Raw genomic sequence first — 23,449 nt, 5'->3', positions numbered from 1 at the left:
GAAGATGGGGGGGGGTGAGTGGAGGAGGCCAGGGGTACAGGGGATCAGATACTGGTTAGTGTGAGCTGATGAAGATGAGAAACAGTAGTTTGGGTCAAAGTTCACAGTTTTCTCAGCCAATTCACTGGAGGCAGCAAGCCTGACTTATGACATCATCCTCTGCTTCCACAGTAGGAGTGAGGCTGATTGTGAACTCTGAGCCAGACTACCTGACCCTCTGACCCTTGACCCTTCACACAGAAGCCCGTTTTCAGCAGATTACACAACCGAATTCTGAGCAGAACTCTCACCCGTCCCTTCTTACCTTTGTACAGCTCTACAGGGTGTGAGGCCAACAGTCAGAGGGTGAACCCAACTATTGTAGGAGAGGAAGGGTTAGTAAGCACAATGGTTGCTAGGACTCATCACATGTCCTCGTGACTGAACACAGCTGCTGGAGTTCAGTCCATCAGAACAGATGAGAAGGGAGAGCACACGTTAGTTGTAGAGCTCTGATAATTGGAGCAAAGTTCAGCAATGAGCCTGCATGAGCCTGAATGGTGAGACCACAGTGACACCTACTGGTGAGAGACGGAACAGCCAAGCTGAACCAATCAGCCACGGCAACACAACACCAACAAGAGGAGCTGTACTTTCTTAGCCCTGACGGGTCAGGTATTAGCTCTGCTGCACCCAGGGTCATGATACTGATCAGCTACTAAACTAATAGAAAAATTACAAAAGCATGAATATCAGTGCAGCAAATGCATATGGGCAGCATTTGCTGTTTGTCTGTAATCCCCTGAGTTTTGTAGCGCACTGTTTCTGTTCGTCTATCTGGAATACATTCCATCCCCCAGCAGTGCCACTAAGGGCCCGGACACCTGTCGGATGGGATGTGTTGTGGCTGATGGTTAGCAGGAGACAAACATCTGGGTAGACGGGTGACGGAGGGGTGGGGATGGAGGGAAGCCTGCTTTTCTGGGTTAGTCTGTCCATCTGAGGATGTGAGGGTGGCGTCCCGTGTTTCTGAAAGGTCCGGTGGTAGCGAGAGTCTGCTGTTTTTGTCTCCTCGCTGCTTCAGAAACAGGAGTATCTGTGTTTGAGCAGGAGCTCAGGGTCGGGAGGCTTTTGGCCCCGACTAAGCTGAGATCAACCGATCGCAACAGATACAATATGGAGGATGTTAGCGAAGGAGGACGGGAAGAAAGGAGAAAGAAAAGTCAGACAATTTAGCACATGCACCCAAGAAAGACATTTAGTAAAGCCTCTCTTTGACTCTGGCACTTCTGGTAAAGAGAACAAGTGAAGTCTTAAAGGAGCATGACAACTTTTTAAGAAAAGTCGTATGATGGAAACATTAATTTTCCATCCTCCTCCCCAGAGTCCGGAGAGATGAATATCTGTCCCTCTGAGACCCACAGAGACCAGCTGACCTTCAGTCGTGAGCTCAGCACACTTGAGTGATAGTGGGGAGGAAGTGTGAGCGTGTGATGTCGTCAGCGGCCTCATTACAGAATCAAAAACCTAACTGCTCCTATCTTTTATTAAGTTTCAAAGCTAACAAATCCAGACTGACACGACGCGACACACAACATGTCTGTGACGTGATAAAATGTAAATCTAACGGGCTCATTTGAACGTTCAGAAACGAATAAAGTGACGGTGCATGTTTGTTTCGTACTGAATGAATATGTTTTTTGAAGTGTTTTCCACTTGAATATAAACGAGTGCATTTTTAGAATACTCGTCTTCTGCTGTTTTGTGATCAAACACTCCAGCAGCTGTTTCACAGATGTGCTCCTTCTGTTTACTGGGAAGCAGAAAAAAACAATTCAGATAAAAATCAGCTTCTCTACTGTTTTGATTGAGAATAAAAGCCCCTGAACAACAGGCCACATGGTTGAGAACCCCTGATGGATTACAGATGTGTGTGTTGTGTGCTGGTCACCTGTCTGCGGAGCGTGCGGCTCAGTGTGTGTGTTCGTCGTGGAGGCGGTAGTCGTGGTATACTCTCTGAGTCGGAGTGGCTGTGGGGGCTGATGGGCCTGAAGAGGTCTGTGGGGATGGTCAGCTGCTGGGAGAACTCCTCAGGCTGCGACCGCACCGAGCCACGGGAGCCTGACAACACCAGCACAGCGCTTAGTTAGCTAGCTCCTGGTACACTAGGGGACTTTCTCAATCTGAACAGATTATGAAAAGACTGGGATTATTCACTGAGGCTGGAGATTCATTGCACAACTCCATGCAAGATTTTTAACAGAATTCATAATCGTGAAGAGTTCCTCCGAACCAATCATCACTCGCTGGTGGCATAATGGCGAATGCGTGAGTGTGTGAGGAGAACAGCATCAACGAAACCGAGGCTCACTGTGGACCAGTAAACTCTAGGCCCCCAGCTTGTGTCTCTTGTATCCGTGGTACCTGGTGTTCGCCTACGTAGCCGAGCCTTGGCTCCAGGTGAGGGGGCTCTGAGGGTTTGGGGGGCTGATCACCAGGTTTATCTGAAGATTTCTCTGCTATTGACTATTGCTATTGATGTCTCCCTTTTATTAGCTGCTGGTTCTGAATGCGATCAACCTTCAAGTGTCTGATAAGGTTCATGGTGTTCCGTGTCATTAATCTTATTCCTCCATGAGGGATTTTCCTCAAACACAACATGCAAACAGCCATTTTATTGATCAGGCACCTCGATAAACTGCCAGAGATTTTCATTTCTCATAGGACATAAGAAACTGTCTCGCACCTTTTGCACCATCTGAGAGACAGCTGATCAAGTTACGTACAACCAATATCAGCTGATGACAGTCGGTGGCTGAGCCATCAGAGCACCCTTAGCTCAGCCACTTCCTCCTCCCTCGGCCGTAATCCTTTCTTCTCTCTTTTTCAACTTGCTGGCACAAGGGCACATTTCCAGGTCAGAGCTGCTCTCTCATCTCCACGTTTGTTTCGTCTGAAGATCTCGCCTGCAAACTCTTCGGTGTGTTTGAAACGGAACGATGTGTGTGACCTCCAGCTAAATGTGTGCTGACCAGTTTCTCAGCTATCATAAAGAAACCTGCAGAAGCCAGTGGGTTGGTTTATGTTCCCGGTCTTTTTTTAATGACGACAACTCGGATCACACACTTATGCACCAAACACTTGCGAAAACACACTTAAGGACAAAAGTTTGCTGAGCGAGCAAACATTAAGGCGGGAGAGCAGCTGTCAGGTCATTATACACACCCTGCTCCATCATCTGCACCCGGAAAGAGTGAGAAAAGAGGATAAGTTGGGGTGAAGATGAGGGGAGTAATGACTCAGCTCATCATCTTCTATGGTGTTTTTTCTGCTTTCATGGGCTAATGATGGCACCAATACACAGTCGTGTTCATTCCGAGTATGAACTCCCCCAGTCTAACAAGCTCAGTCGGTTCTTGTCTGTTCGGCTCCCACCTCCTGAGTCATCCCTCCATCAGCCCTCATGCACTTCCAGTTTTCTGTGCCAACCTGCCGCAGCGACGGCCAAACTAGAGCAGAGTAGGAAGATTCGGTGCGACGATGAATCCTGATGACCCTTTATGACAGTCATAGTGTCGCCGGCTTCCCCCATAAAAAAACAACCACAAAACTAAAGGGTTGCCTGTGGCGTGTTGGGAGGAGCTCTTGTGCACATTCATCACATGAAACATCTCCTGTTGTTAGTGCTCATCAGAATTCACACAATCCCGGATCAAATCAAATAAAACAGCCACCAGGATGTCAGTGAGGTTCGCAGCTGTTGCTGAGCGTAGCTTCTGCTTTTACTGATAAGTCTACACCACATCCAACGTTACCTGATTGGGCCCTGTGGGAGCCCACTATGTGCTGGGGCCCCTGTGTCTGTGCTAGCAGCTGGGTGGAAGCTCCAGCCGGGTGGCCGAAGGGCTGCAGAGGGTGGAACATGTAGCTGTCATTGGGTAGGGAGTGAGTGCGTCCCACCGCAGGCTTCCTGACGCTCAGCAGGTTGTCCTCCAGTGGCTCCCCAGGATCCAGCTGCTCCGGCTGGGGGAAAGAGAGAGGAGTCAGGGTCCTCGGAGTGAACGCAAGCACTCTCACGCTCTTTCTAACACACTTAACAAAGAGGTGGTGGTTGTCAGCATACACAGAAAACACACGTCGGAGTTGACTGGCACAGAGCTGCCACAAATCACAGAAACAAGACCATGCTATAATTGAACTTTTTAAAGTTTTATATATTTCTTTTTAAATTCAGAGCCCTCTGTCTTGTATTTGACCCCCTGTAGGTAAACCTGCTCCGTGATTGTGTGTCAGCTGGGGCAGTGTCCTGCAGCCTGACACGTTACACCCTCGTCGCAAACACATCACTCATATGACAGAGGAATACTGACAGGAAAGGACCGTGAGAAAAGACGTGGACTCAACAATTAAAGCACAAAGGAAAAAAAGTGAGGAGGTGAAGAGACAGCCGAGAGAGGAAGAGGAAAGGAGAAGAGGAAGAGATAAGAGAGAAGGAAACTGCAAACTGGCAGGTGAGGAGGCGCACTACTCTACTGGACTGGAACAACACACACCAGGCTGGAAAGGTGGAATGAGAAAGTTGGAGGACACATGGTTAGATCGACCAGGGTCTTTCACCATCACTTGAACGCCTCCGCCTCTTCACTTCCTTCCTTTGTCTTTGGTCCCAGCACAATCCAATCGACAGTGATTTCATGTCATGTTTTTGCTGCAGCCCCAGATGACGAGCGCTCCTTTTCTCAGGCTGATGATGTATAGATCGATCCCACGGCACGGCTGCGAGGAACCGGCCAAGGTTACAGTGACCCTCTCTACAGGAAGACGTGCAACTACGGGGAAGTGACGTCATCATAATTTAGCCAAACTGGTTGTTAATTATACCCTGATTCCCAGATTACATTCCATTTCTTTAGAGTTTAGAGTGAGGATGACCTTGCCCTCAATGACAGGAGCAATCGGATGAACGTATAGATTCGCTCCAGTGAACACGCCTCCAAGCTGGACAGGAGCGATCGTCAAGGCTCACGTGATGGAGACTGACTTCACCGCAAACCACTTCTTTACCAGGTCTGATCCAGTTGTGTAAAGTTTTTAGCACATGTCTTAATCATGCCACATCAAATCAGCTGAACACACACTTCTGTTCACCTTCTACCTGTAGACGTGACGCTACAAATGTTTACTTGTGCGAAATGCGTGACGTGTTGTTGTCGACTTGTACTGCAAACGGCTGAGACGTTAAAAGTGTGTGCTTCTACGCTTTTCCCCACGTTTTTTTTTTTGACGAGGTCAACTTGGATGTGACGTCAATCCCAGTTCCATCCTCTGAGTTCTGAGGTAATGAGGCTGTACACCACACCCATCCTGGCCAGTGACCGAGCTGGGAGGCGGAGTTTCACCTACTGGTTACAGAGGGTCAGGTCCATTTGAAACACTCAACTTCTACGCGCAGTTTTTGTGGATATTGATTTAGATGTGCTGGGAGCCTTAAATCAGCCACTTTAAATTTGGTAGTTATTCGACAGGCCGGATGTTTTCCTGTTATCAAGCTACTGCAGAGTGTGAGAGTAGTTGGGGGGGGGGGGGGGCAAGTGGCTTTGGAAGACCCTTGGCAGGAAACACTACAAGATACTGCAGAGGGGAGGAGGAGGAGGAAGAGGTATGGTGAAAGAGAAGAACTGCCAGTACATTGCACTCCAGACTGGTAAGAAAGAAGGGGTTAAAATCGTCAGGGCCCGAGTCTTCAGTCAGAGCTAGGGACCAGGATTTCTCAGAGGCCAGAGACAGAGCTTCCATCTCCGCTAGAGGGATCTAGGCAGGAAGAGACAACGTCCGGTGAGCAGAGAGTTCAAACGCACATTCTGTGCAACACACAAAACATGGAGGGTGTTACAGACACATACAGCAGCCAGGAATACATGATTGAGACAACAGATAAATAAAGAGGGGAAAAGGCAGGTGAAATATATCGACTTTTTTCTCACCTAGTCTTTTCCGGTATATACAAATTTCATTTTGTATGGCTACCAGCGGTAATATTACAACAAGGTAAACACACAAATGTTGCATACACAGTCAACATTCAGGTTGAGTCTTGGGGTGTTGTGCTCGAGTATCCCTGACTTCTGCAGGAGGAGCCACTACAAAATTCTACCAATTAAAGTCCTACTTCACCCAAAAAGTGTATTTTGCATTTTAAGTACAAACAGCAAGAGGCTCACTAAGTTCTTGCGCGATTTCTTTGGGATTCCAGAATGCAGAAAGAGCCAGGTTTATCTGAAGCTGGTGGAGACTGACAAGAGCAACGCGTTCCAAAACCATCCTTCTACAAAGAGTCAAGGTCATCAGCCAGCATGGGCCGCCTCCTCTTCAGTGAGCCGCACGCTCAGCAATCCACACACACGTCAGGTTCTGTGCTACTGGGCACTAGCAGGTGGCACCCGGCGTAACCACGAACGAGCACTGAACCAGAAGTGTGAGTGGATTACTGAGCATACGGCTGGATTATACCAGCTGATGAGCTTGACTGTGTATAAAAGGACGTTTTTAGAGCGTTTTGGCACATTATCATCCACTTATCACCTTTAGCTTGAGGCTAACTACATGTGGCTAGGTCCCGCTACATTCTGGAGACACAAATAAAATAATAAGTCACAAATGAGTATTTTAAGACGAACATTTTTTTTTTTTTTCTAAGCTCAAAATGTGTCTTTGTAACATCTGTATCTGTCACTTTAACGGGGAAGATTTCCTTTCACGGGTAAACAGGACAGAAGGTGAAACTCGTGGTGGCAACTAATAAAACATTTTTAAACATAATGTGCTTTACCATTTCAAGATTTAACAAGACGTCATTTTGCAAAGCTGATACTTGTATAATCGGTCAAAATTTGCCTTCAAATGTGAACAAGAAGCATCATTCAGTGACTCGGTGATCAATAGTTTATGGATTGAGACGATACACAGCAAGACGTGACGTGACATGAACTTCCGGAGGGTCTCAGCTGGATGACACACTCTTCATAAACCCTACATATACAACACACACACACAAAGTCAAAGGAGACAGGCTGCTGAATCAGACCAACAACCTGTCAGGCATGAATGAGTGTGAGTGAGTGAAGACGTGAGCGAGGGAATGAGATCATGGCTGACATGACGCACGGCACTGTGGCGGGCAACACGACTGGTTTGAGTGAAACATGTTCAAGCTGGATGGAGGCCAGAGGGGTCGTTGAAATTAACTTCTACTAATAATTTGTCCTGGTTTCTCTCCATAAATACCTCACGGGGAAGGCATTTCGTAGACGTTATCTGTCCTGGAGAAATTTGGTGAGGTACTCAGTCGTAAAATGTTATTTTCATTGAAGCGAGTTCGTAATATTTGCCAATAAGGGTGAGATAATTTCACCTGTTTTCAATACAAAAAACAAGTGTTTCAAGAATCAGTCCATCTTTGTGTTTATGTAAAGAACCAGTTCACACTAGAGCAGAGTAAGTTCTACTTTCAACGGTTGAAAAGGTAAAATATGACGGTATCATTTTAGATCCTTGAGATGGAAGATGGCCCACTGTGTTTGGAACCATGCCGCTAAAGCTAGTAAAGGCAGCTATAGGTTCCCTTTACTAGCAGGTTTGCAGAGTGAATGAGATGTGTGTGTGTGTGTGTGTGTGTGTGTGTGTGTGTGTGTGTGTGTGTGTGAGAGTGAGAGAGAGAGAGAGAGAGAGAAAAAAGGGACAAAGTTATGATTTCTAAAAGGTGAGTTAGCCTCGTGGAAGGTCTAGTTCCCTCGCCTCAAGGTCAGTGGGGTGTTTGAACGAGTTTTGTTACATGCCTGAAATCTCCCTGCCGATCACATTCAACACTTTATCCTCCCGCAGAAAACCTGCAGGTAAATAAGAGCATCTGAAGTTACCAAGTGGCTAACGGAGACTGGAGAGGTTGTCAAGGACACCGAATGTCATTGCGCCAAAGGGAAAAGAAGCGTGGAGCTGAGCCGTGGTTGACGCTTCAAAGAACCCACCAAGTGGTGTTCTTTTGTTGGACTTATTTCGCTGAATATCTGCAAGAATCCAAAATTCAAAGCAAAAACCACACTGGCCTTGGGTCGAGGGAGATGATGGCAGGCGATGATCATTTCTGGGATGTCCCACACATGCACGCCATCCCTGCCGCCGTTTGACATAGAGCAGGTAAACACAGGTGCAAACACAGGTGATCAAGATGGTCAGAGTCTGGCTGGTGACACTAAGACTTCATTAGTCACTACGAGTCCTGCTGGGTTAGATCCAAGCACTGAACAAGCGTTCCTTGAGGGAATCTGATCCTCTGTCAGTGCTCGTTGAGAACATGACTGTAAAGCGGGCCACATGATCTGGTTTCCGCACCTGGATTTTTGTTTTCACCGGGTTTGCGGACCCTGACCTGTCCTGGTCTTCTTGCCTTGCTTATCTCCCCCCCCCCCCCCTTTTTTGTACAGTTTCTTTTTTTTTTCATTTTTATTGTATCTTTGCACATTTTGCTTTGTTGTCTTGACTCACTTTTGTTGTGCTCCTCAGCCTCCTGACTGCTCCTCTACCAGAGCAGCTGAAATGAGATCTGCTGAGTGGTGGTGGTGGTGGTGGAGGTGGAGGTGGAGGTGGTGGTGGTGGTGGGGGGACTTTAGGTGCACGGCCTGCAGCACCCCACCTTCAACGCCACCACTCATCAGACGAGGCTGACAACTCCTCTCTAACCCCCCATCCTCCCCCAGTCTTACCATCCATCTTCGCTGACACTTGTAAAGTTAACGTGACTGTACTTAACTAACGGTTAATCAAGCATTAACTAACTGTAACTCATGTACCCTTACTGTGAAGAGTAAGGATCTCGTTCAGTTTATAGCACAGCCCTGTTCCACCTAGCCAGCAGGGTCAGCTCAAGAACCCTGGCCCACCTAAAGGGAACAGAACACTCAGTCAGGTGATCATTCACACCTGTGTTGAGCCGGCGATGTCAAACGGCCGCTGAGAAAATGGCACCAAACACGTTAAAGACGCATCTGTTGATCAATGAACAACTCCCTGGGTGTTTAGCTGAGTCTGCTCTTGAAAGCACATCTTAAGCAGGAGATTCAACTATTTTCACTGTCCTTCTACCTATGCAGCCCCACATGTTGGAGGAAACTTAATAAAATGAAATGGAGGAAGTGAGTCATCAGAGGTTTTACTGTCTCTCATTGACCTTCTTGTCCGTGCTGTGCTTGCTGGGTCTGGGGGGCAGCGCGTAGTAGTGGCAGATAGAACCCGACAGGTTGTCCATCAAACTCAACTCCCCCTCCATAGAACCCTGGATCACCAGGGAGACCGAGTCAAACAGCGCTCTCCGCTGGACAAACTTGGACAATGCAAAGAGAAAAAGAAAACAGCGAAGGAAATGAAGAAAGATGTAGTGAAGAAAAAGAGGAAGAGTTCAGACCAAAATACATGAATAGATGTGGAGCGAGAGAATGAATCACAAAGAACAAAAGAGGGGAAAAAAGACAGTTGATCAGGTAGAAAAAACAGATGGAAGACAAAAGAGACACATCCGAGTAGGAGGAGTAGAAAGTTGTAGTACTACGTTTCAAAATATCAACCATGTGGAGATTATTTCCTCTTAGTCTACTCCTGGACGACATCCAGACCACAATCCACTACACGTGCACTTCCACTTACACCCACAAGGGGGCACTGGGACCCTGCCGGAGTTCTCCTGCAAGGGTTGAAGACGAGTCTGAGGTTTAACCACACATGTTTTGGGAGAAGAAGACGGATAACATCTTCAAGAGGAAACAGAACGATAGCGAGACCTCTATTTCCTATCCCAAAAAGTTCCCCTGCTGTCTGGAAATAGCTGTTGAAGTGAACAACACGGCCCTGTGGTGCAGCTTTCCCATGGCACTGTGACCTATCTATGACTGGCATGTCCTCTACAGGGACCAGCCACAGACACACACAAACACACACGAGAAACCGCTCTCTTATGGGTCACTACAATCCACAAAATTGAAGGGAAAAAAACTCTGTACGTTTTCTGAATAAATGATTGACTTTGACATGAATCAAAACAACCCAGCCAATATTAAACATACACGTCTTCCAGAGGATGCCGGCGCTGAAATAACAGGACTGCACGTTGATCCTTAACTATAAAATCAAATATGATGATGAAGCTGCGAGAGGTTACACATAACTGCGTCCACTTATATTCTTAAATCCTGCCAGGCGCTGTGGCGTGTGTGTCCTAATATGGCCATGTCTGCCATCATTTGTTTATATTTGGGATTCAGTTGTTACATGAAGAGCAGACATTGCTAGCACCACGCCTGCTGCCCCTCGGCATGAGCAGGAGAATGAACTCATGGCTTGAACTGGACTCCTAACTAATGACCGGAGACACCTCCCAGCCCGGCCTCCAGCAGGAAGTGACCTCAGAGCATCTGTCATGTCATGCAAGATGGAGCTTGGACCAGTGAGAACTGAGCTGCTCCAACTAGGGTTTTATCTGTGGGATTAAAGCAGCGCAAAGTGACCAGAGCAGTTGGAATTTAGCAAATAAATTCAACTTGGCACAACGCAATAGATTCCTCGACTCCTCACCTCCAGCGGGGCCTCCAAGCATGAGGGGGGGTCTGCTCTGATGTTTACAGAGTCTCTGGGTATATCAGCAGTGGGTGAGTCCATAGGACCATCCTGTTCCTGCTCCCTGTCACCTCCTCCTGTGGACCTCCAGGGGGAACCCCCTGAACTCGACCTGTCCACGCCCAGTGCAAGAGGGTTGAGCTGGGGGGACCTTGCTGCCAGGTCTCTTCCTTCCTTCTGTAGTTCCAGCTCCTGCTCCATCTCTGCCATCTCTGCCTCCTCCTTGGCCTCCTTGTTGCTCTCCTCCAGGTGCTTCATCAGGACGGCGATGACAACGTTGACCAGGACAAACTGAGCGGTCAAGACGAAGGAGACAAAGTAGATGGGCGACACCACCGTGTTGTAACAGGTGCCGGCGTCCTGGGTGCAGTCCCGTAATGTGTCCTGGGGGAAACGTGAACATGTAATTTGAGGACCAGAGGTGTGGACATTTCTCCATTACAGGACACATCACCATTAGGGCGGCCCAGTTTATCAAATCAGCTCCTAACTGGGACAGGACCTGAAGGCACAATATCAGGAAAAGGCTACATGTGTGGCAAAATCCCATTTTAAACCAGATCCTGTTGTGCTGCAGAGTTGTGCTGCCTGTACATCCCATTCTACAGACTCAAGAGAACATCTTTGTTTGATACGGACCCCCCAACATCACACCATGATCAACTTCTCAAAAAGAAAACAAGAATGATCATGGAATTTGCTCACGTCCCCTCGTATCGTGATTCACATCACATCGTTGAACGTAGCTGCAACTATACATGTTTTTAACTCACGCAGCCCTCGTCACTACGCAAACGTGGACGTTTCTGCACTGACGCAGTGACAGGCGACAGTCGAGTCTACTGTTGTTTGTTGCTCGGTTGGATAATTAAGTCCAAGTAAAGACCCTGGGCAAAATTCAAATACCTACATCCAGATTGTGGCTGCAAGAGCTGCAAAACCAGGAGCTGTTCATTCTCACGTTGATCTTTTGATATTTCTGTCGCACTTCCCTGCAGCTATGGGCTTGTTTTGGACGTTTTATGTTGTTGCTGTTTCTACACGGACCGATTTAAGGGGAGCACGGCTGGAGAGAGACAGGTGTGAACACATGTTCTAGAAGCACACAACCAAAGTAGCTAAGGTTACATCACTGCTCGTGTGTCCAGCTTGTAGACGCCAGCAGGACGAGAGGAAGATGACTCTCATCATTCGCGTAACGATTTATAGGTGCTGATTGATGGAAAAAGTAAAAACTGTACATGCAGACGCGTCAGTACGTGGTTCATCGTGACGGTAAAATCAAACGGGTGACAAGTGAATCGTATCTGAACCTTGACGCCAGTGGAGATTCACACCTCTAATGACCACGTAAAAATAGTGTCACAGCAGCATGTGGTTGGTTGCGCTTTCAGCTGTGTGTCATGGCGGTCGCTACGACACCAACAACACACTTAAGGACGGACCAGGAAACAAACTCAGGATTTCTGCATTTGTCTTTCAAAGTCTTTTTTTGAACAGAATTTGTCTGACGGGGACAGTGCTCGCTAATTTTTTTTGGCACGTGATCCAAAATGTGAATCGCAATAAGATCTGCAGCAGAGGCGCACATACTTCCACGCATAAATGCATTCTTGTGTGGCTCATGTATGCTAGGACAACGGCAGCAGTCCGGCTGGAACAGCACATGTAAACCCACGGAGCGCATTCAGGCGTCCCCAGAGAGGACGCCGTGACACACTGACTGCAGCTCTGCGCCGCTGTCCCTGCGTCACACACGGAGAGCAGCGTACCTTCATGATGCCGTTCCAGTTGTCCCCAGTGGAAACCCTGAAGAGCAGCAGGAACGCCATCCCAAAGTTCTTGAACGAAGCATAGCGGCCCAGACCCTCGCACGGGTGGAGCTCATCACAAACTGAGACACAGTCATGACACATGGACATAACAACTGAGACTTTTCTGCTTTTTCTTTTCTTTTCACAAGTCACATCATGTAACAGCAACAGCTCCCTTTGTTGTTCTGAAAGCCCCAGACAGAAAGATCAATGTGATGCTTCCACCAGCGTTTCTAAAGCCTCAGAGGGAAGTCTCGTGAGCCCGACTGCATGCATCCGTGAACTTACTCAAGTCGCCGAACAGCTCCACTCCCAGCGCTGCATAGATGAAGAAGAGGAGCATGAAGAGCAGGCCCAGATTCCCCACCTGTGCAGAGAAAAGAGGAAGAGAGAGAGATTAGTCTGAGCAAAGAGAAACAAACCAATAACACCGAGGGAAGCAAACAACTCAACAGTGAGAAAATACAGCCGGCGGGGACGAGTCGCTGCGCTGAATGAATGAAAGAAGCTTCAGCTCACACTTAACGAGAATATTCTGCAACTCCTGAAGAAGCTGTGTGAGCTGCAAACTAAATGTGTCTGCTACAAGTATGAACATGTTGATGGCGCCACCTACAGATGGAAGTCGAACAAATACAACACACGTCCCCGTCTGTGCAGCTTTGCTGCTTTTGTTACATGACATGATTATTACATTTAAGGAACTTACATCTTATGGATTTTAATACACAGTATGATGGTGTTTCTCCGGGAGCCACTAGGTGGAGTTCTGACACGCGTGCACATTCTGACTGAAAACTCGCGATCAAACTTAGCTTGATGGTTAAAAGAAATAAATGAGTAAATAAACGAACAGTGAAAACAAACACATACGACTTCTTCTGAGAGCTTTTCTCCACTATCACTTTTAGCTGAGATGCTGGTTTGTATTTAATTATTATTTACAGGTTATTATTCACCGGACGTGCCCCAAGAGGGAGCCGGAGTGAGAAAACGGTGAAAAATGTGTTTGGAGAACATTTAAAAATGGACAGGAAACAGTTCAGGCAGAAACAGAGGTGGGCTTTAACAGAGGGGCTGAGGATCATGATCATGGGCATCACAGCACCAGTTAACTGACCACATGGTGGCGCTGTTAGTCCCGCTTGTTTATATGTGAGGTATTTCCACATGGAACTTATTGAGGAAGAGATTCACTAACTTTCCATTATTCATTTTGAATAACATTCAAAGAAATGTTGTTTTTTAAATCACCGAAACAGTAAAAACAATCAAATCTCGTGAATCTCCGAAAGCTGCGTGTTTGGAGCAAAGTTAACACAACAAACAACAGAACGAGAAGGATGACATGAATCCTAATACAAATAATATAAAGAACTACGAGGGGCTCAGATCCTGCTGTGCTGCTAGAGGCTTTGATACGGAGGGGAGCTGAGGTAACGCTGATGCGTGCCGCTCTCACATGGAATACTTATGAAGCGTTGTGAAGAGCTGGCAGATCGTAGCCTGGAACAATCCTCCTGATTCGCTACCAAATAACACAGGACTGTCTTTTATCCCTCGGTACCGACATTGCAGTGGTTGTGACTCCACCACGTCTACCAGCTTCACACCCTCATTCAGAACAAAACCTCCAGCTACGTCCACTTTCTACTCACTGCAAATATGCAAATAGGAGAGTGTGGAGTTGGCAGCAAATCAGCCCTGCAACAGAACTCTCATTTATGAACGCGTCGATGTGAAAGATCCACGATGGAGACGCACGGATGGAAAAGGCTGGGGGAGGGTGGCGAGTGTACCTGAGGCAGGGCCTGCATCACCGTGTCCAGCAGAGCTCTCATCCCCACCGCCATCTTCAAGAGCTTTAAGACTGCAGGGAATCACAAAGGTAAACAGCACAGAACAAACCAGGACCTTGTGCCTTTTTTTGAGGAGTCTTGCTTTCGAAAATTGGGATGGAAACTCCCAGTCTCCACGGTAACCCACCACCAAGTTCTCAAGTTGTTTCACATCACATTTGAGATTAATCAGATCGACCCACTTGGAGGAGGACGTCGAAGGGTTAGTAAAATGCTGTTCCCTGTTGGCACCAGGTGGCGCTGTTACTAATCTGGCCCAGCCTTCAATAGGCTCTTCCTCGGCTACACCCCTCCACCGAGACTGCCGCTGAAGTCACGACCTCCATTGAGGAGCCTGGTTGGCTCCTCCTCCTTCTCTTCTCTCTGCAGATGTACTACTCTCTCTCTCTCTCTCTCTCTAATTCCCTCAGACATTTATCTCCCCTCCTTCATCTCAACTTTTTTTTCACTTCAACATCAGTTGCTCCTCTTCCAAATTCTCTCCATCCTTCTCTAATCTATTTTCAGGTCAGAAGTTATTAATCATGCCTGCTTCCTCCTTTTATTTCTCTCCTCTCATTTATTACATATTCTCTCCATACCTAGACTCTTGCAGCTTAATTCATGTACTGTCATGTGTCTTGGCCCTTCACCACTCTCACCTCTCCTCTCTCCCTTCCTTCTCTCTATCTTTTCTCCTCTCAGTGCTACTTGTTAGCCATCTGGATGGCTCACACCCTGCATGTGCCCTGCTGCGACCTGCCCACTAATATTAAAAGGGGGGGGAGTCCCAGGGACTGGGGGGGTTGGGGGGTTGGGTGGATGGGCTGGCGGTTCGTACCTCGTGCAATCCTCAGCACTCTCATGATGCGGATGATGGTTGGGTTGATGGGCAGCGAAGCGTTGGCCTCAATCTCCTCCAGAGTGATGCCCATGATGGAGAGCAGCACGATGGCCAGATCCAGCTGGTTCCACCTGCGCGCACGCACACACACACACACACACACACACACACACACACAAATCTCATCTAGCCAAATCATGGTGTGTCAAGCGTGAACTTCAGGCAGCACTGAGTCAAATATGACGACCTCTGACGAAGCTGATGCTTCTCACCCTCCGAAAACACACAGGATGTATTTGGTGATGCTGCTTGAGTCGCCTTCAAAATGTATTCGCTGGGGATGTCATGACTTCGTGATGTCACCACGGTTAGCCCCAATAATGACGTCAGAATTCCTACTTGAGTGACAGCATCAGCTTGACTTTGTGTTGTGGAAACTGTTTTATTCGTACGCATTTTCTTCCATCTTGACAGCGTGTGAGTTCTCACTGACACACGCGTGCCAGGGTCAGCTTTTCGAGATGTTCTTCTGGTACAACGGCGTTCCACCACAGAATGAAGAGAGACTCTGAGCTGCAGCTCACGAGCTTTGTAGCAATGTAGCATTGCTAAGAAGCTGTCTTGCAAAAGGAAGACAACACCGATGAGGATTCCAAGGACTGCCTGGTGAAATGAAGCACGGCGGGTCCTCGTCAGGGCAGACGTTCACAGCAGGAACACACAGGCGCAAACACGAGGACTCAATCCATTAGTTGTCCTAGTGAGCCTTGTCAGGGACTGAGCGTGTATAATACCAGAGCCCTGGCTCTGCTGCGCCTGTATTGGATATGGCAACCATTAATATTAATTTGAGAAGTGCTTTTCATCAAGGCGGACAGGTGCAGATGCTGCTGTGAAAAGGACTTCAGGAAAGCCTCACGAACGGGGACATGCTGAGATTGGCAGCATGACTAACGGTGCCCTGACTTCTTAAATTTACAACTCACCTTAAAAAAGTGCATTTTGGCTTTCAAGCAATCATACATCGGTGTCTTGAGCGCCAACTCTCAAGCATATCATCCTGTATAATCCTCCTTAATCTCCTTTATCCAGTCGTATGCGCCATAATCCACAAACACTTTGATTTGAGCAAAAAAAAAACAAAGCTCGCTATAGCACTTTGAGGTCAGTAGCGCTGAGGAAGACCAGCCCGCACAGTCGGTTGAACCCACCCCCTCACTCCCGCTCACTCATGGTCGGTCATACAAGACAGGCATCTTGAGAAAGGGTCACAAATGGTCAAAAAATCCTTGTGTTCAAGTCCAGTCTAGGAGGCCTGAAACCAGTTGTGGTGATGAAGAAGAGTCTATGGAGTAGTTCTTTCATAGCATAACACCAGCATCGTTGTTCTAACAATTCCAGTTATGCTTCAAAAAAAAAAAAGGCCTAATGCTTCTTTTATTTTGGAAGATTAGGTTGTGTGTCTGGTAAACCTCAACCTCGTCAAGCTCAAGTCGCTCGATAATCCAAAGTCTATGCTAATTTATGCTACCGTCCGACTTGGCCCACGTGCTCTATTATACCTGCTTGTTTGCAGAGAATGTCGCCTGTAGTTTAACAAAAAATTGGATTTGCTGGATTTATCCCGCTTCATGTGCTAGCGTCGTTTCCACTGCATTCGCCTGTGGGATGTCTGTCGTCAGCCCCACCCCTGCTCCTCCGGTCTCCTTACCTGTCCTTGTGAGCGTTTGTCACATCATCTGTTTAATTCGGCTGCTTTGTCTTATAATTGCATATCAGTAAAGTTGCTTTTTTTAGGCTATTTTGTTAAATCAAACCCAATTCTTCACAGCTCTGCACAGAAACAGAGGTTTTTAAATCTGAAAATACAATGTGCTATTTTAATGGTCCAGAGAGTCAAGCCCAAACTCGAGTCACACAAAGTTAACAAGCCACATAAACTTTAAATATAGAAGATATTATTCTGGACGACAGCGCTGGGTAGTGTGCTGATAATTCCAGTGTTATGGGGCAGATTATAAATGCAGCAATTGTATCATTTCATTTTAGTGTGTCGTAAAAATCGAGGTTACAATCAGATCAGGAGTCGGCAGGCTACTTTCTCGCTCCCAGATTTGACTTAAAATCAAAGAGTGGAAACCACACTTGACTCTCCAGCTGCTGCTTAATGAATTTGGACTGAACAAAATGTTCAGAGCAAAATGAAAATGTGAAAACTCAGTGAAGCCAACGGTGGGTGGTCGTATCAAGGCTTGTCCAGCTCCACTGTTCTTACTGTGGGCCATTTTTCTCTACGTATGCATGTGTGACATTCAGACCACAGTTTATCCTCATCACGCACGAATAAAAACAGAATAATCACCTTCAAATGAACTGAAGAATCACCTATTATCTCTGTGTGAGCGTGCACTCAAACTCAGTGTGATGTGTGGTAGCACGTTTTGCGGTTTGGTATCGTGCATAATTGTGCTGGGTTTTTTTTTTTAAGTGGGGAGCCAGAGAATTCCAAGCGATGACATCATCAAAGGCGGCGTGTTTTACGGGTGTCTAACAAGGCCGTTTGTATTCCTACAGGCTTCAGAGAGAACCGTTCCGATGGAGAACCTCCCAAAAACAGCAACTTAACCCCCCAACCTATCTAGAATCTATCACATCCACTACAGTGTCAAGACCTTAAGCTGAGGGGGGAATCAGCGTTACATCAGTCAGGGGAGCCTGTTTAAATACTAACTTGTCCTTGAAGAAGCGGCGGAAGCCGAAGGCCACCAGCTTGAAGACGGTCTCCAGAACGAAGATGAGGGTGAAGATGTAGTTACAGATCTTCAGTGCTTCTTTCAGCTCCTGATAATATCAGAATCAGAACCGTTATGAACAAGTCAGGGAAAGCTGCATTTCATTCGTTGAAGCTAATGCTCTGAAACTGCACCCTAATGATCTCATAATCTTTCAGTTACACTAATGGACTCCTCCCTGGAATGACGCTTGTGCCTGTGGGAGAACTCACCGGTCTATTTGTATGCAAAAACTGACCTTTTGCACAGAGACATGACGAGAACTTCTGGCCAGCAGGGATTTGACTAATGTTGGCCATCTATGGGCGGAGTTAGTTTGTCCTCCAATGGAAGTTAGTTTACCTTGTTGAACGTTAAGATTCTCTCACCTCAAAGTTTATGCGTTTTGGTGGAAGTGCATGGGAAATAAAAGGTCTGCGATTGATGCTATGTTAAGTTATTCACCTTTTTAGCTGTGCGATATCAAATATGTCTGAAAATACCACTTATATGTGTTGTAAGTTTAAGGCACCCTGGAAATGTGCCTGGGCCACTAACTTTCATGTGCCTGGGGGGCCACATCGTTGCCCAATAAGAAAAGAAGAACAGATAGCAGCAGCGACTGTGCTACGCTCCAGTTACAAGCCTGGTGTGCGTCATGTTTTCAGAGCAGTGGGAGCTAGCAAGTGCTAGCTTTGTTCTTGTGACGTTTGCATTGTTCTTCAGCAATTATCCCAAATCCAATGTAAAAGTCCTATTGGCCTTGGATCGAGGGAGCCCACGGAGACGCGAACTCCCCAGTTGGACTCATCCCTGCAAGGATCCTCTACCAGGTCATCTATTTGAAAACCCAGGACTCATTTCAAGGGAAGCACATCTACTGAACTGCTCAAGGATGGTTGACTCTCGCTGGCCTTTTCCACTGTATTCTGTTCTCCCTTACTCCAAACAAGGTAGAAGGCCAGACGATGGGATATTTGTTTCTGGCAAATATCTGTCTTGGGATATTTTGAAACATTTCTATTGTTTTTCATGTCAACATAAAGGAATCTCTGCCTGTTTGCTTGTGGGTGCTCCAGGGGGTTCCCACCAGTTTAGCCTCTGCTGTGAGCCTTGAACTCATGACCATTGCAGGGGACGGTAAGAAGGCTAAAACCCATGTGCGCTGGCATCCGTTGCAGCCCATCTCTTAACGTGTCGGAGAGTGAGATTACTCTGCTCGTCACTGCTTGCCACATAATTATGCATAACTTTTCACGAAGTATCACATGAATGTTTCATGAGAATATGTCAGTCCTGCTGTATCCATCAAAGTCGTATCAATATGTGACTGACATTCTGTATCAAAACCAGCAGCAGAGGAAACAGAGCACCTGTACCCCAGCCTCCTGCCCCACCTGACCTTGGGCTGCTGGTAGTGCTCCATGGACATGGTGATGACGTTGAGCCCTATCACCACGGTGATGAAGAGGTCCAGGGAGTTGCTGGTGCATATCTTGTGGATGAGCAGGCGGGTGGGGGAGTAATCGAAGTAGTAGGGCTTATTCTGAGCTTCTGTTGGAAGTGGACATTGGTGGGGGCAGGGGTTGGGAGTGGGGGTAAGGAGGAGGAGGAGGGGGGGGGGGCGTTCATAAAGTGAGACAGGAAGTAATCGAATGGGACACTGAACAGTAGACCTGTTGTGTTAAGGAGCGGAGCCGCCACAGCTGATATTAGAGAGGTGGTTAGTTGATGGGTTAATTAAAGTAGTTGATTCACATTAAGCATAAGAGATAGAGAGATGAGGAGGGCAGATCAGGTGATGAAGAGCGGAGGAGATCGTCCAGCAGAGCCCTCCTGTGGCTTGCAGTCATGACTTATCAAATCAATTACCATCTCCTCTGATCAACAATTAATTTAATGAACTCTCCCCCTGAGTGAGATGGGAGACAAACAGCATTGCTCCATTTGTGTTTGTGAGCGTGGGTCCCTGGAGGAGGCGGCTGTCATTATATTCAGGTCTGGAGATTTAGCCGTCTCTCCCTCTGACTGCCTTATGACCCAGCCTCTCCTCATCTGTGTCACTGCCCTCCTCTCAAGGAAAGAACATCGCACAGGAGATCATCCGTAACCTTGCCCCTCGCCTCCTCCCTCCACCCTGAGAGGATGGCAGGAGGACGTTGGGTGTTAGGATGAAGAAGGGAGAGGAAGCTCCACCTCTCTCTCACCTTACCGCTTCATCAGTGAAGGAGAGGCTGTGGGACTCTGAGGGAAGGCAATGACACACACACACACACACTCAGAGACTCTAAGTCCTCTGGGTGTTATGGGTCTCCCTCTCTGCCCAATTAACCCAGCTGTGCTGGATTCCCACAAGTACTTGTGTGTGTGTGTGTGTGTGTGTGTGTGTGTGTGGTGTACCTTGTGGTTTCCCTATTGTACCGTGGAAACTGGAGGAATAAGACAGAAGAGCTGAGTAAGCTGTTGACAGAATAAATTTACCCATCCATCCCTGAGGTTAAACGGACTGCACATCTCATTGGATCGACGCTCCAGTTACTACAACCAGAGAACGTTCTCCAAAAATGATCCGCAAGTCAAGCAGCCTTGGTGGTCTGCTACAGTAGAGCTCTGTTTCACACAAATCATTTTTATTCATCAAATCTGCGCCGCTAACTTTTTAAAATTCAATTAAGAAATGAATCAAATTAATTACATCAATATCCTGTGAGGATCACAATTAATCACAAATAAAGATGTGAGTTTTTAGGTGTCATTTGAGGGGGGAGAAAGGAACACGAGTGGTTTTGGACTAAAGACATGCATGAAAACTAGGGTTCCATGATATAAAACCAGGTTTTTTGCTGATATGCCAGTACTTTTTAACTTAATTTGGTTGACAGTCGATATTTACAGATGTCATTATTGTCCATAAAAACAACTTTGTTTGATATTCAGATTTTGCTCCAGGGTCTCCGCACATGTGGACCCACATCTGCTGGCTCATGCAACCCCGACTCATAAATATCTCTTTAACGACTGATTAAAATGATGCAGAGAAGAAAACTTTGGATTGAAATGAGAAGGTCTGTTTCAAATAAAGGTCTGGTCCTCACTGCTCTTAAACTAAATGATGGCTCCTGCTACAACATGGTGTGCTGAGAGAGGTCTGCTCTCTGCTGAGTGGCTCTGAGTAAATTACTCCATATTTACGAGCGGGGTCGTCTTTGCCGGGAGCAAAGTTTGCACCTGCTGGTAATTATTGATCTTGAAAAGTTGGAGTCACTGACAGGCTCCTGGGACAAGTTTTACTCTGAGAGAAGCCACTTCCTCCCTTCCATACATAAAAGAAGATCTCGTTATATCTCATAAAGAAAACATTCTCAGGCCTGTTGAAAGCAGATTCATATATAGATGATGCGTGATCTTGTCGTCAAAAAAAATCACTGCTTTTAGAAACGAGCCTGGAGGCAGAAGAGTCCTGGACTCATCCCGTTCAGTTAGATCTTGGATATGTTGCCATTTTGTAGAAACCAGGTTTACATCTACGGGAGGACTCACCCCATCTTGTTGGAGCTCAGAAACTTCTCTACCTTCAGGGTTTTGGCCTTTCCAATGCTGAGACTGCAGGAGTGCCTTGGCTGGATCTCCAAAGCCTCACTGCCAGGCTCTGCCTGACCAAATCAGGTCGGAATGCTAAACGCCACAGCCACACATCCTCCTGAACCTATATAACTAAGTGTGCATAGCTGTGTATGATGAATAAAAGCATGTATGCACGCATGTTAATAAGTAGTTGTTTTGCTGGTAGCATTTCTGTCCTTATATAGTTTTGTCCCTTTCTCGCTCACGTGGAGTGGTCTGACTTCAGCACTGACGGTAGTGGGGTAAATGCGACAGAGGTATTTTTTTTATCCTATGTGGCTAAATGCTCCTACATTCGCCCCATTTATTTAATTCCGTGGCCCATACTGTAGATAAGGACCCAACACACCTCGAGCACCATGTGTGAATCCCTGCACGTGCCTGAGAATCAGGGCAGTTTGGTTTGGCCCTTGTGGGAAGTGATAGTTTGGCCCATTCAATGAGAGTTCCTATTTACAAGATCCTCCATCAACGTTGGACGAGCAAACATTACTTTTACTCTGACCTACTTAGTGTCTGCAGGTGCGCGGCGAGCTCAGGCAGATGCGCTCGTACATAACAGCAGACCTCCCCCTCCTCGAGTCTCCCTCGTTTATCAAGATAAGCTGAGGAAGCCCGACATGGTAAATCTTCTCCACCCATATGAAACTATTTTACAGTACAAGCTGAAAGAACAGAATTCAATAAGTAGGAAATGTTGAATGTGTAGATGAGATTAGCTCATCTGATTATCAACCTGCAGCAATGAGGGACTCAGGCCAAGAATGAGTTCCAGCTGCAGTTGCACAATTACACGGTGCCTTCATTTCATTGCGCGCCTTCGAGAGTGAACAAAAGCGAGCGGTGCAAGAGTGCAAGCACTTCTGTCCATGAGTGAGTTTTTTGGGGCAGTCCACAGTGGAGAGAGATTTACACCACGCTCTTCACCACACCCACAGACAGAAATACCCCTCCACGCGATTCCGTCCGCCTCAAACAAGGTTTGCACTGCAGCTAGTTCCTTACAAGAGGGGAGGATTTTCAAATAGAAGCTCACCAAAAAAAAAAAAAATCATTCTCTTGTGTATTCAGTAGCTACTGTTCACCACTAGGGGAGGAAATGTGAAAAAATTAAACTGGAAGATGCTATCTGATGACACACATGAGCGTGCCGTGAATGTCGGGGACATACTGAGCTCTAGGGATCGAGGGACGTCAAGGCAACATCACAAGTTAAAAGAAGGTTAAAACTTTTATCAGCTTTGTAAAAAGGAAAGAGTACAAAATGAGACAATAAATAAGACGCAGCTCTGGAGACGCTGTCTGCTTTCCTGCATGCACCATTCGTGGCATCCAGTATGTTGCGGAATCAAGGAAACAACTTGGATTTCCAATCAGTGAACATAAAACACAATTCCCAGAGCTGATCTGAAACATTTTACCGATGACATCATCACTGTGTGTCAGATTTGGCACCTTTTGACACTGACGTGACAGTTCCTGATGTCCTGGTGTTAGTGACCTGGATCCGTTACATTTCTACATCAAAAGCCACATCCCAGTGGTTCAGAGAACGATGCGATCTGACCTGCTGTGTGAAACTTTCTTATCTTAATGAACTGGTGTGTCCTATTCTCAGGGTAAATGTGTGCAAGCGTGCACTTGTACACGTATGACAGTGTGTTGACACTGGGGAATTTTACATATTCAACTGTTCTACTGCATTTGAGAGGCGACCTATCATGTTTTGCACTCTGGTGCTGCTAAAACTGTTTGACTTTCTCACCAGACCCACCGTGGAACAAAGGAAATATCCAAAACCCAGACTTCAGTCTAATGCAAAAAAAACCAACAACAACAACAAAAAAACCCGAATTCGGCTCATTTCCATCCTGTGGTTTCAGCAACTGGTTTCCATGGATGTTTTCAAGAAAAAAT

At 46.8% G+C, this 23,449-nt stretch overlaps 1 protein-coding gene across 13 annotated transcripts in view; it reads right to left on the bottom strand.

Annotated features, from left to right (window-relative positions):
* cacna1g (calcium channel, voltage-dependent, T type, alpha 1G subunit) overlaps positions 1-23,449 on the bottom strand; it is a 271,413-nt gene that overhangs the window by 1,931 nt on the left and 246,033 nt on the right. For 5 of the 13 annotated variants that reach the window (XM_086196398.1, XM_086196396.1, XM_086196401.1 and 2 more), the window contains 11 exons: positions 19,311-19,462; positions 17,869-17,978; positions 15,135-15,268; positions 14,255-14,325; positions 12,744-12,822; positions 12,414-12,535; positions 10,600-11,025; positions 9,203-9,355; positions 5,668-5,790; positions 3,795-4,002; positions 1,931-2,100 (listed from right to left, as the gene is read on the bottom strand). In XM_086196398.1, the coding sequence (XP_086052524.1) occupies positions 1,931-2,100; positions 3,795-4,002; positions 5,668-5,790; positions 9,203-9,355; positions 10,600-11,025; positions 12,414-12,535; positions 12,744-12,822; positions 14,255-14,325; positions 15,135-15,268; positions 17,869-17,978; positions 19,311-19,462 (1,748 nt within the window). Of the gene's footprint in view, position 1; positions 1,126-1,930; positions 2,101-3,794; positions 4,003-5,667; positions 5,791-9,202; positions 9,356-10,599; positions 11,026-12,413; positions 12,536-12,743; positions 12,823-14,254; positions 14,326-15,134; positions 15,269-17,868; positions 17,979-19,310; positions 19,463-23,449 lie in introns of those variants that run through there. The other 8 variants (XM_086196404.1, XM_086196405.1, XR_015111675.1 and 5 more) reach the window with 7 other exon arrangements.

This window comes from Aulostomus chinensis, chromosome 23 (genome assembly GCF_037954235.1).
Source record: "Aulostomus chinensis isolate RoL2024-O1b breed Wild chromosome 23, RoL_Achi_v1.0, whole genome shotgun sequence".
Lineage (NCBI taxonomy): Eukaryota > Metazoa > Chordata > Actinopteri > Syngnathiformes > Aulostomidae > Aulostomus > Aulostomus chinensis.
This window is presented reverse-complemented; position numbering and strand designations above follow the sequence as displayed.